We start from the raw sequence: 14,200 nt of genomic DNA, 5'->3' as shown, positions 1-14,200 counted from the left end.
CCTAGCGCTGGGGCGCCATCAGTAGACCAGAAACTTTTTTGGTCTTCTCCCCTGCGATTTCCCTTGAAAACCAAACCTCCAAACCAATCCAAAACTTCACCCAAACATCAAATTCAACCCCTAAACTTCATCTACAACACACCCTCATCAAAACCCAAGCAATCAAACTCAAAAACTTCCATGAATTCTCACAACTAACACCTAAAATTCTCAACTGAAAACTTACTTGAAAAAAACAAAGTATAGCTTAAATTCATGGATGTAATCTTACCTCAAGCTTGATTTAGACCCCCTTCAATGGTTGAACCAAGGTCCTAAGCCCTCAAGCCTTGCTCTCCTAGCTTGGATCCTCAAATTGGCTCTCAAAAATTGAAAGGAAGAATGAGAGAATAATAGGTACGGGAAAGAGAGATGAGGATGATAATGATGCTCTGTTTTCTTACATTTTCTACAGCATTAAGGATTGATATATATCCTTAGGGTGAAAAGACCTAAATGCCCCTAGGCTTATATTCTTTCCTTAATAGCCCTCAAGGGCAAAACCGTCATTTCTCGCCTATCTCGTTAATTATAATTAACACCCTCCAATTCTCGTTATTCTCAATATTCTCAAATGCCAATAATTCATATCCCGTTACCCTCTAATTTCCGGCAACGTTCTAATCACCAAATTATCCCGAGACTCACTCCAAGCCCCAAACTTAATCCCGTTATGACTAGACCGAAAACTTGCATTCCATAATCGTCTCATGTCGAATGGCTCGAACCAATCCACATATAATGTGGTATTATTTATAATTCACCCACATGCATGAAAATACACAATTACCAAAATGCCCTTATAATTAAAAATGAACCCATATGCATGCATTTACCATCATATAATAATATAATTCACATAAACATGCATATAATCATTAAATATCATAATAACTAAATTATGGCCCTCCTGGCCTCCTAATCAAGGTCCTAAACCTTATTAGGAAATTTTGGACATTACAACTTTGCTCTCTCACTCGGCTCACTCCCTCCCTCCCTCTTGAAAGCTTAGAGATTTTGAAGGAAATTAGAGAATCATAGGCTAAGGAAGTGAGGAATTGGCAGCTTGTTGTGTTGGGAAGTGGTGCAGGGTCAAATTAAGTTCAGAGCTAAGCTCTTAAACTTGATCATCATGTTGAATTCTGCTGAACTTCGTTAGAACTTAAACTTGCATGAAAATGGTTTCCAAGGTTGGTTTTGGGTGTTTTGTGGGTGTAAGAATTTGTTTATGAGTTTGTTAGGTTTTTTAGGCTATATGGATATGAATTTTGGGCATAATTATGGGGTTGTCTGAAGTTTGGGGTGTGAGTTATGGGTTTAGGCTCGAGGGGCAACTTAAGAAATTGGTTGGTTTCTAGGTTACTGGGACCCGCACCACGGCCCTATTCATCAGGCGTCACGACCCGTATGTACGAGAAGGCCTGGGGAGGCCTCTGTCATCAGGCTCGCTGCGACCCTAGGGGTGCAGGTCGCGGCCCGTGCCCTCCACAGGGAGGGCCTAGCCTCTGACCAAGTAGCGGGTCGCAGCCCTAAAGGGCATGTCGCAACCCTAATTGGAAAATATGGGAGATTAGGGCTTTAAGGCTCGGGAAATCGAATGTTAAGGCTCGGGAAGGATTTTACTACCCGGTTTGGTAGAATCCAAGGTCTCGGAGAGTAGATTAATACTCTTAAGTTATTTATTGGTCTAGAACCTGATGGATGATTATTATACATGCATTGTGACTAGGATTTCATCAAGGCTCGGGTTAGAGGACTGTGCTCGTGATCGCGGTGCTTGAATAGCTCGGGACACAGGTAAGGAAACTGTTGTACTCGTAGATCAGGGCATGGCCCCATTGTTTGTATTGCAGGGCACGACCCTAATACTTGTGCTTAATGTGTGATTAAATTATCTGCGATTATTATGCCATGTGATACATGTTTGTGATTGAATGGCGAAGGTCGGGAATGGCGAAGGCCGGGATCGGCGTTGAGCCCGCTGAGTGCATGCCGTTAGGACGAGACCCTCCTAGGGTGCTGAAGTCACCCTCTTGGTGAAGACCGTGAACCCAGGGCCAGGTAAAGTGCCTGAGACGACGTGGCCGCTACGTGTTTAGCCTGTTGGTTGTTTTGTTATATACTATGGATTGTTATGCATATGTTGTATGTTTTGTGTTGAGTTTTCTTGTTGGGCTTTAACTCACGGGTGCTCTATGGTGCAGGTAAGGGCAAAAGAAAGGTCGACCAACCATGAGTACGGAGAACGTGGAGCGACGGGTACATGTTCGGCCTGCCTGGCCGCCACGGCTACGGTTATTTTTGGAAAAATGTATTGTAGTAGTTGTTTTGTCGCCTAGGTCGACCATGTGTATATTTTGATTTGTATTGTATTTTCTAAATAATATTTTGGGATCCTAACTGTAAAACTCTTTACAATTTCAATGAATAACTAAAAATTTTATACTTAATATCTTTAAACAAGCTTTGTTTTGCTTTAGTCACACTTTTAACCTAAAAACCTCGATTAGCGAGCTAATGGAACATTTTGAACTCACTTAGTAACGACTCTAAGGAAGTAGGGCGTTACAACTTGGTATCAGAGTGAGCCAAGGTTTATGGTTCCTGGAGATCGACCGAACATATACGCTCGCTTCCAATGACAAGCTTGACTCAGGGTTGGTTGGTATTTAATGAATTATATGTTTAATTGTTTGTGTAAAGTGCCCTGTTTGCCTGAATATTTAATAGAGCATGATGAATGAATGAACTGATATATGCATGATGCTAGGGCATGGCCCCTTGATTGTTGTATGATTTCTATGATATGTGGATATGTTGGATGTGATTGGTTGATGAATGTGGGAGGTGGTTTTGGATGTTGTTATCATGCCTGATAAATAGCGTCATTGATTGCAGGCATATTGTGGTAAAGCCTCGACAATCAATCAGACACCGCGGCAATATGACCGAGGATGACAACCAAGGTCAGGACCCTCCACCTGCCCTACCGAATTGGCAACAGTTATTTGCTAAAATGGAAGCTAGACTTCACCGAACAGAAGAAGAGCTTCGACAGTTGAGGCAACATACCCCTCCTTAGTGCATTGGGTTACAGGTTCCATAGGCTATAGCGCCAGTACCAGCCCAGCTTACTGTGGAAAATAGATGGGAACCTTTGTATGAGAGGTTCAGGAAGTAACATCCTCCCACCTTTGAGGGTGGTCCAGACCCACTGCGAGCAGAGCAGTGGATGAACATGATTTCTTCCATCCTGGATTTCATGAGGGTGGAAGGGAATGAGAGAGTAGCTTACGCCAGCTACATGTTAAGAGAAAATGCCCGCACCTGGTGGGATATGGTGTGTCAGAGGAGGAATATTATGGTTATGACCTGGGAAGAGTTCATAAACATTTTCAATGAGAAGTATTACAATGTCGCAGTCCGAGCTGTGAAGGTTCACTACAAGAAATCTGATCTTTACCTACCAATATTTTACCTGCCAATATATATTGGTAGGGAAAGTAATGTTTTGCCTACCAATATTTATTGGTAAATAATATTGGTAAGTAATTATTTGTCATTAGTATATTAATTCAGAAATATTATTTCCTACCAATATTACCTACTAATATGGAAACATTGCCCACATTTATTTTTGAGGGAAAATTTTTACAATTCCCGCTCAATTTTTCCTCCAATTTTTGCTTATTTTTTATTTTTTATTTTTATAAATGCTTATGTGTAAGCATATGTGTGATAATATTGATGATGTGTAAGCTGATGTGTCTATCATCTTGCCTATTTTTTCTTTTTTATCCAATTAACAAATATATTATATGCTATATATGTATATATATATATGATATATTATTACCCTTTCACGCATGCTGCCTATTTTTTCTTTTTTATCCAATTAACAAATATATTATATGCTATATATGTATATATATATATGATATATTATTACCCTTTCATGCATGCTATATATGTATATATATATATGATATATTATTACCCTTTCACGCACCAGATCACTGTTTCCTTTCCTTGTTCTTACACAGCTTCCGTTCCCTTCCGTTCCTGCTTCCCTTCCGTTCCGTTCACTGTTCCGTTCACTGCTTCCCTTCCGTTCCGCACGCACCCTTCCAGATCAGATCACTGTTTCCATTCCCTGTTCTTACACAGCTTCCGTTCCGTTCCGTTCCGTGCTTCCCTTCCGTTCCGTTCACTGCTTCCCTTCCGTTCTCACATATTGTGAAATACTGAAGCTCTCACCAGATCAGATCGAAGTGACCAAGCACCGTCTCTCTCTCCGGCGCAGGACGACTCTCATCTCGATCACACACGGACACGGTAACTGAAATGTCCTGATTTGTTTTTTTTTAGTATATTTAGAAATAACTTTTCTGTATTTGATTTCTTGAAGCTTAATACACTCCACTGGGCTGTGAAAAATTATAGATTTACTTGGGATTTTCTAATGATGTTTATACATAATAAGTTTATGGCTGTCATAGCATATTCTTTTATAATTTGTGCAGAGTTTTGATCAAAAGAAGAATGGAAGATTCAGATTAGATGATTTCATATCTCTTTGTATATTTTTGCAGTCAGCTCGGTAAGTTTCTCTCGACAGAAATACAAGTTTTTTCTCGGAATAAATAACAAAAGTTTTATGTGCTTAGAATGAATTTTATACACACAATCGATATGTCTCTCAGCATTGTATACATATTTTGTTCCACACTCTTAATCATATAAAGGCGTTTGGCTTCAAGTGAAACTCTTGAACATGTATAATTTATCATCTACACCAGTTCAAAATGGTCATAAGGTCATAACGGAGGCTTACTCATTTTCTGCTGTTGTTTTGCTCGTTGCAGTAATATGTTTGATTCATTTGATACTGCTAAGCAGGGCCGGGTGACTCTTGATCTCAACCAATTTGTATATTGCAGTGAGTATTTTTTTTTTAATCTTTTTTAACAGTATAGTCCAAATAACACATGGGATTTTATTGCTTATTTATGTTATGTGAAGAAAAAAAACGAATTGAAGATAAATCATCGTGTTTATAGCTCTCTCTCAGTCTTGGGTTTCTCACTTACCAGATCAACCAAGCTGTACTACTCAGTTTAGTTCAGAGCAATAATAATATGTCACTAGTGACAAAAACTAGTTCACCGATCCAGTTTTGTTGTACTAGTACTAATAGAAATGACATACAAAACTCCTCTACCAATACTAGTAGCACAAGTTTGACTTACCCTCCCGTTGACTTTGCTTCTTACAAGGCCTATCATAACTCCAATATTAACATTTCAAGCTGTGGAGATCAATTTTTCCCCAGCTAGCTTCCTCTTTTCAGCCCCTCCAGATAATATATCTCCTTCCATGTTACTAAACACGTCTTCGGTGCTTGGAGATCATAGGCATGATCATTTTGGCTCTAAGGCCTCTCATGATCATCAGGGTGTTGATTTGATCTGTGGAATATCACAGGACCAATGTACTAACGATGTTAATGGCTTCTCAATGGGGTTTCCATATGAGTTTTTTCAAGGGAATATTCTTGGCAACATGGTTAGTAGTAGTACTACTACTACTAGTACAGATCAAAGTTCAATGATCAATAATCATGATGATCAAGATCAGACGTGGGAGGCTGTTCGATCCCTTGGTTTTAATCCATATAATAGTTTACCGTTGCCACCTTTGAATACGGCTATGACGGATCCATGGAAGCCGAGCTTGCTCTAGGACTCTTCGTCGCCATGTCCAACTGAGACGTCAATAAATTTTCCCAATAGCAGTAACAAATGCTATACTTAGTCAAAGTACAGCACCGTAGAAACTGAGCAGAAAGTTTTTATTTTTATTAAAATAGTTAGAACGCCATTAGTTTAGCTAGCTTTTGCAGAAAAAAGTTCTTTGATTTGTATATCAATCACTTTTGTATGACCACTTGTAAAAGTGTGGCCAATGCAATAGAATGTGAACTACTACGACTCTAGTTTAAGAATTTTACTGGTTTTCAGTGACTCTTATCTCTTTATCTCCTTTTTCGTTTTTGGCCTCAATCGAAAACTGTGATGAGCATTATTATAGTTATTATTAGTATCAATACGAAAACAAAGAGACAAATGCAATAGACCAATTAAGGTTCAGATAATAATATAAAAATGCCAATTGTAGGATAAAATATATTGAAAGCAAAAGATAAGGCCAAAAATAATATCATTATTTGACTTTAGCTCAACCATTCATTGATATCACAGATGGCAATATAAATAAGCATATAGAGTTAGAGGTTAACGTCAAGGCAACTAATCACACAAGCAAAGTTTCCTTACATTCTCAAATTTTCTCATTACTTCTCTGTATTACTTGTATAGCTAGAATTAATGTTATTTGCAAAAATTCCAACATTGCTAAAAAATTACTGTATGGAATAGTTCTGAGTCTAAAGTATTTGTGAATTAATATCTTGCTGAATTTTCATTCAGTTCTTTTATAAATATCAAGCTAGTAAACCTGTACTTTTGCTAATTGATTTTTTAATTATTAAATTATATATATTTTAAAACAGCTATTTTGTTACTTTTTCTAAATTTGTAAGTGAAGACATATTCTAGTTTCGTTCATAATCAGTAAATTTTCTTCTGATTTCTTTTCTCTCATTGTTTTTGAATTTCTCTTTAGCTAGAATTACATTTTTATGCTTTATGGGATGTAAAGATTTTGGGGTTTTTGAGTTATGTTTGTTTGCAAGTTATGTTTTCTAAAAATTTTGTATAACTTTCAGATCTGATTTTATTTTAGTTTTGATTGATTTTGAATGTGTAAATACGAGCATGATTGAATTCTTGTTGTTTTATTGTTGATCATTATTTTCAATCAGAATTTAATTGTAATATGAATTTCTTGTAGTGCTTTGAGGTTTTGGGCTTGGTCTGGGTGGCTCTGTGATTTTGGAATTAGGCTTGGCGGCTTTAACACTTTTGGAATTTAGCCTTGGAAGCCTTGAGGTTACATTTTTATGATTTATAGTGATATCAAATCCTTACTAATCTGAAAGTTTGATGATGAATCATTGTCCTGAGGCACTTTTTGGTGCTTTGTTTATAGTTTTTGTGATTGGTTGTTTATGCATTTGAATTTGTCTATGCTATTTCTTTTGTATTTTGTCTTTGGTACTTTGTTTATGACTTGTTGTTAGTGGCTTTCCCTTTGTTGTTTATGTACTAAGATTGATTATAAGTGTAGTTTCTTTGGAAGATACTACAAAATAATAAAATAAAAAATCAGTAAATTAACACTATTTAATAAGTTTACTGTCATTTTCTATTGGTACTTAGTTTAGATTCAGAGACAAATTGTTATGGTTTACTTGCTTTGTGAAATATTAATAATTCATGTGGAAGAAGAAAAATTAAAGCCCCTTGTTTACTGGGGTGGAAAGAATCTTTAAAGCCTCCTCCTGGGCAGTAGTAGTAACCTTTGAATATGTAAAAAAATATGTGCATCACATATATATACATACATATATTTATATGTTTCTATATAACGACAATAGTTCTTTTAATTCAATATTGTTTTTTTTTAAAAAAAAGAAAGAATTAATAATAAAGATGCATTCATGAATCCTTGTGATAGATCAAATCCCATGTTACTAAATTGAACCTCCCCAAAAAATGCAATGTCCATGAGAGATGCTTGTCTAGCAGCAACTTCCATGATTCTCAGTTTAGCTGCCCCAAGTAGCTGAACCATAACAATTTTCATTGTTTTCCTCATCCTTTTTAGCCTCTCCATTTTCATATCACTTCCCCCAAATCAATCTCCCACTCTCTCTTCTTTCTTATTTTCCTAATTCATTTATAATAATCTACGAAAGAGAAAAATCTTTAATATTTACCATCCTTTCTTATTCTTTTTCTTGCTCTTGTTCTCCTCTGTGTTCTTTCTAGAATTTGGGTTCATCATCAGCTCTACCAACTACAACAAGGGACCCCATTTTGTTGGTTCATGGATCGTCATTGGATAAATATACCAAATAAACTTTCAGCAGAATATGCTGCTGGAATGAATGAATTCATTAGTGTTGCAAGACACTCCATGGACTCCAATGGGATGGTTCTATGCCCTTGTTGTCGATGCGTGAATAAGAAATCACAATACATGCATGTGATAAAGTTGCACTTGATCACTCATGGATTTCTTAGTACTTACACAAGGTGGTATCACCATGGTGAGCAAGTAGAGGAAGTAGAAGATGATGGATTATTTGATACCGAGGATAATGTCGAAGATTCGGATCAGAGTGATGATTTGGCGGCAGGTCTTCATGATGCTATTGGTAGTAAGTATTTTGACATTGGTCCAACTAGTGACTTCAATGATGAATCTCCACTTAATGTGGATGACAAGTATGATGCATTGTTTGAGTCACTTCATAAGCCTTTGTACAATAATTGTAAAGGTTTCTCTGTCTTAAGCGCGACGGTGAAGTTGATGAATCTCAAAGTGCTTAACAAATGGACAGATAAATCATTCGACCGTCTTTTGGAGTGTTTGAGAGAGATATTGCCCGAGGGTAATCAGTGCCCAGTGAATTATTACCAGACGAGGAAGCTTCTTTGTGAGGTGGGCTTAGGCTATGAGCAAATTGATGTTTGTCAATACGATTGTGCATTGTTTTATGGTGAGAATGCAAATGCAGTGTCATGTCCTGTATGCAAGTCTAGTCGTTATGTACGAAATCAAATCCCACATAAACGACTTAGATGGTTCCCAATCAAGGCACGACTTAAGAGAATGTTTAGTTCGAAGCACACTTCTAAAGATATGCGATGGCATAAAGAGGTACGGAAAAATGAAGCCGGGATTTTACGTCATCCTGCTGATGGGGATGCTTGGAAGCATTTCGACAATGTTTATCCTGACTTTGCAGCTGATTCTAGGAGTGTACGAATGGGGTTGGCGTCAGATGGGTTTAACCCTTTCTCTAATATGACATCAACCTATAGTTTGTGGCCAGTGATATTAATTCCGTACAATATGCCACCTTGGGCTTCTCCTAATGGAACAAACTATCTCATGTCTTTGTTAATTCCAGGCCCTAAATCTCCTGGAAAAGATTATGATGTGTTCTTGATGCCATTAATTGAAGAGCTTAAAGAGTTATGGGATGGAGTCAATGCATATGATTTGTATGGTCAATGCATGTTTAAACTTCGAGCTGCAGTCTTGTGGACAATTAGTGATTTTCCTGCTTATGCATACTTGTCTGGGTGGAGCACTGCTGGTAAATTAGCATGTCCTGTTTGTCTTGAAGATACAAGATCTAGAAGAATAACTGACAAACAATGTTTCATGGGACATCGATGTTATTTGAAAAGAAACCATGCTTGGAGAAAAAGTAAAGAATATGATGGATCTACTGAATTACGTGGCCCTCCTAGAACTTTTACTGGTGACGACATTTTAAAGCAATTGGATGAAATTCCTATTCATACCCCTGGTAAAGCACCAAGTAATTCTTCTAGAAAACGTAAGCGTGGAGAGAAAGAGCTGATTTGGTGTAAAAGAAGTGTTTTGTTTGAATTGCCATACTGGTCAAAGCTCTTGTTGCGTCACAATCTTGATGTGATGCATATAGAGAAAAATGTATGTGATAACATTATTGGAACACTTTTAGACATTGAAGGCAAATTGAAAGACACTTTAAAAGCTCGTAAGGATTTACAAAATCTTAATATTCGTGAAGAGCTTTGGCTGAAGAAGGACCTATCTAATAACAAGCTTGAAAAACCTTATGCTAGTTACACTTTGACGAGAGAAGAATGCAAAGATTTTTGTAAATTCATTCAAAGTGTTAGATTACCGGATGGATATGCTTCGAATATTAGTCGATGTGTAACAGATAATGACAAACTAGGAGGAATGAAAACTCATGATTGTCATGTTTTACTTCATAAGATATTACCAGCTGCATTACTTCCTTTTCTGACAGACAACATTCGTGGTACTTTGATTGAACTCTGCCAATTCTTTCAAAAAATTTGTGCAAAAACATTACAAATTTCTGACATAGAAGAATTGAGAGATGGAATTGTAATAATTTTGTGCAAGTTGGAAAAGATATTTCCCCCATCATTTTTTACCATAATGGTTCATCTTTGTGTTCACCTACCCGATCAAGTGTTATTAGGTGGTCCAGTTGCTTCGAGATGGATGTTTGGGATAGAGCGCCATATGGGTTTGTACAAGAAATATGTGAGAAACATGTCTCGGCCTGATGGTTCAATAGCAGAAGCTTTTGTTGTAGATGAAGCTGTAACTTTCTTGTCAAGATATGTTTCTAACATAGAGACAAGATTCACAAGACCCGAGCGTAATTGGGATATACCTTCTCCAAATCATAAGTTAGATGTTTTCAACTCCAATGTTCGTCCATTAGGGGCATCTACTATCAAATTGCTTCAAAATTGGAGACAAGTTGTTCAATGGTATATATTGAACAATTCTGTAGATGATATCCAACATTTTATCGAGTAAGTAACAATTTCTTTTATTCTTCTAAATTATCTCAACAAAATATCATTTACTTATTCATAGAAATGAATTTGAATGTAGTGATCATATAAAGTTGTTGGAAGAAAAAGGTCTTTCAGATTCAGAAGTTGCCTTAGAGCACAAAGAACAATTTCCTTCTTGGTTTAAGAATAAAGTAAGAGATTATCTTTAATGGTTTCTTACTAAATTCTTAAGTTGTGACATCATTCATCATAATTCAAATTCTTTCATACTACAGGTGTCTCAAATGCGAGTTCAAAAATCACCTCTTGCCAATGATGATTTGTACTCTTTATCTCAAGGTCCACTTGAACGGTACAGCACCTACCAAAGTTGTATTGTAAATGGTGTTCGATTTCGATGTAAAGAGCGTGACGATACTCTTAAGACACAATGTTCTGGAATTTGCACTGAAGGTGATCATGACAATATTAATATCCTATACTATGGTGTCTTGATTGAGATTTTGCAGTTGTCATTCGTTTTAGATCGGAAGGTGTTCTTATTTCGTTGCAAGTGGTATAACTCTAATCCAAAAGGTAGATCAATTGTTGTGGATCATAATTTGACTTCCATCAATACATCTACTGATTGGTATTCTAATGAACCATTTATCTTGGCAACTCAAGCACAACAAGTTTTCTATTTGCTTGATATGAAGCGTGGTTCAAATTGGCGAATTGTTCAAAAAGTAAATCATCGATCTATTTATGACATTCCTGAAATTATAGAAGAGACAGTAAATAATGATGTGTTTCAAGAAGAAGAATCATTTCAATTGCCACCTTTTCAACCAACTGAGGATTTCATTGAAAGTTCGTCTTTAGTTCGATTAGATGTTCCTTCTGTAACTCTTTCAGACCAACTTGTTGTTGATTTACTTTTAAACCAAAATCAAAATGTTGACAAGGATTGTGACTTAGATGAAGATTTTGATGAAGGAAATATATTCTCTAATAATGAAACATTTCTCTCAAGTGATGACACAAAAAGTTATACAGAATCAGAATGTGATGATGATGCAGATTCTTAATTCATAGTTACTCATCTTGTCATTGATCAGTTAGTGCCTCGTGAAATTTGTCTACAAATGTTCTTCCCCAACTAGCCAACTAGCCAAGCACCCTGTACACAAACAGAAATACAAGTACATAAACTAAGGTTTGCAAAATCTGAGATGAAACAAGATATCCAGATTCTTAATTCATAGTTAGTTTCTTAATATTTGTAAATATTTATTTACTAATCATTTTCTTTGTTTTATTTCACAGAATTTTAGTCATGGCACCTGGTCGTCGCACCACTCGATCTACTGCTCAAAGTCAACAAGTTGAACCAGTCATTGATCCTCCTGCTCCACCTTCACAAGTTGTTCGCACTACTCGGTTGAGAATAGAGAATCAACAAGTTGAACCAGTCATTGATCCTCCTGCTCCACCTACACAAGTTATTCGCACTACTCGGTCGAGTTTAGAGAATCAACAAGTTTGTCGCACCACTCGATCTACGGTACTCAGTCAACGACCTAGAACCACCCCACAATCTAATGTAGAGAGAGAACACCCTCAAGGCTCCACACACCCCACTGTACAGGGTGAACAAGTCAATGTGACGACCCATTTTGATACCGAAGATGATAATCAATCTTCCCAAGTTCCATCAGGTAAATTTAATGTCTTTCATGTTCATTTCTTTAAACTTCTATTTATTTCAATTAAGATTATATTGTATTGTAGGACAAACATCTTCCTTTAAGCCACGTGGAGTTACTCGCGGCTTGACAACTACAACTATAGCTAAGGCATCATCAACTGGAAAGTTGTCAGTGACTTTTAATGCGGAGTGTCGTCAACCAATTTGTACTAATGCTGAGAAATTTAATAATGAGATTGGATTCATTATTCGGAATCATGGTACATTTCATTATAAAGAGTGGAGAATGGTCCCAGAAGATGTGAGAGCTCCATTGCGACACTATCTTTTGGTAAGTCATTTCACAATATTACATTTATATTTGTAATATTTATAATTAATATTGTTTTATGTTATAGGAACATTTTGACATCAACTTGAATGATGAGACAACTAAAAAATGCATTGATGAGCAAATGAGAAAAGCTTGGAAGGGTCATAAGTACAAGCTGCACTTATATTTCAAAGAAATTGGAGGAGAAAATGATCTTGAGATGGCCAAGAGCAAACGTCATCCAGACTTAAAAGAACAACATCAAGAAGATTGGATGATTTTGTGTGATCGTTGGTGTTCTCCTGAATTTAAGGTAACATGTTTTAGTATTTTGTTTTGTCTTTGATTTACAGATTTTAGTGTTAAACTGTTCAATAAAGTTTGTAATAAATAGACATTGTGTTGTTCAAAAGAAAATGTTGTGTAAAATTTTTTCTAATAAATTTTATTTGGATTTATTTCTTTAGGAAAGAGCATTAAAGAATACTACCAATCGATCAAAGAGGAAATGGGAGTCGAAAAATGGTTCAGTCTCCACACCACGACATCACATTCGACGTGGAATGGTGTTAACTTCTCCTACCGGTCAAATTGAGACATGGCGTCTAAAGCATTATGATGCTGAGAAAGGATGGACTGGAATAGAGCTCGGGCCATTATATGTAAGTAATTTAAATTTTTATTTATCATATTTATTATATTTCTTACTAATAATTAATTAAATATAATATTAGGATAAAATGATGGAGTTAAGGGGTCAACATCCTCCAGAAGAACTGTCTGATAAAGAGATTATGGAGCGTGTACTTGGACGTGATTCGGTATACTTGCGAGGGTGGGGGCGGTCTCCTAGTGTCACAACTTCTACTTCACATCGTGAAAATATTGTGGGTAATCAACCAACTTATGAAGAGTTACTTGAACGACTTAATGATACAACTTCCCGCCTTAATGCTACTAGCGAACAACTTAGTGTAGTTGTGGATATACTTCGTCATAACAATTTGATGGCACCGCCTCCACCACCTCCAACAGACCAAGCTTCAGATGCAAATTTAAGAGAGTCGCCATCTATTTCAGTTCGGGAGTCACAAGATGATTCTTAGTTTATTTACATTAATTTTACTAAGGAATGAACTTTATGAAGTTTTTTTTATTTTGGTAGGGGTAACCTTAAAATGATAACTTTATAACTTATTTTAGTATTGAACATTATAAAGAATTTTAGCATTAAATATTTTATTATTGAATGGTTTTTTTTCTAGTTTATTTCTAATATAGAACATTTACAAATAACTGTTATTATCTTTTACCTACACATAACCATTAAATTTGAACAAAATATAAATTGTGTAACAAACCAATAAAATAATGCTATGTGGGCTAATAAAATGATGCCACGTAGGATGCCACGCAGAATGCCACATAGGATGCCACGTAGGATACCACGTAGGATGCCACATAGGATGCCACGTAGGATGCCACATAGGATGCCACATCAAACACGTCATCTGATGACTCATCAATTGATTTACAACTTAGTGGGGTCCACTGATTCTTTTACCTACCAATGTTAATAAGTGTAGGTAAAGACTATTTCCCCACTAACTTTTACCTACCAATCTCTACCAATTC

The 14,200-nt window shown here is 36.4% G+C and overlaps 1 protein-coding gene across 2 annotated transcripts; it reads left to right on the top strand.

The window, feature by feature from the left end:
- Positions 1-4,089: 4,089 nt before the first annotated feature.
- On the top strand, positions 4,090-13,807 carry LOC133792712 (uncharacterized). Of its 2 annotated transcripts, XM_062230617.1 has the most exons (9): positions 4,090-4,374; positions 4,563-4,639; positions 4,905-4,978; positions 6,952-7,049; positions 11,871-12,262; positions 12,336-12,583; positions 12,651-12,878; positions 13,033-13,227; positions 13,300-13,807. In XM_062230617.1, exons 5-9 carry the CDS (start codon positions 11,881-11,883, stop codon positions 13,669-13,671), a joined length of 1,425 nt encoding a protein of 474 aa, XP_062086601.1. In that variant the 5' UTR covers positions 4,090-4,374; positions 4,563-4,639; positions 4,905-4,978; positions 6,952-7,049; positions 11,871-11,880; the 3' UTR covers positions 13,672-13,807. The 2 variants fall into 2 exon arrangements, with proteins under 2 accessions (XP_062086601.1, XP_062086600.1); XM_062230616.1 differs by lacking the exons at positions 4,090-4,374; positions 4,563-4,639; positions 4,905-4,978; positions 6,952-7,049 and adding an exon at positions 8,641-8,775.
- Positions 13,808-14,200: the final 393 nt, after the last annotated feature.

This window comes from Humulus lupulus, chromosome 7 (assembly GCF_963169125.1).
Source record: "Humulus lupulus chromosome 7, drHumLupu1.1, whole genome shotgun sequence".
NCBI classification, from domain to species: Eukaryota; Viridiplantae; Streptophyta; class Magnoliopsida; order Rosales; family Cannabaceae; genus Humulus; species Humulus lupulus.
The sequence above is the reverse complement of the archived record's forward strand: the minus strand, read 5'-3'. Positions and strand labels throughout refer to the sequence as shown.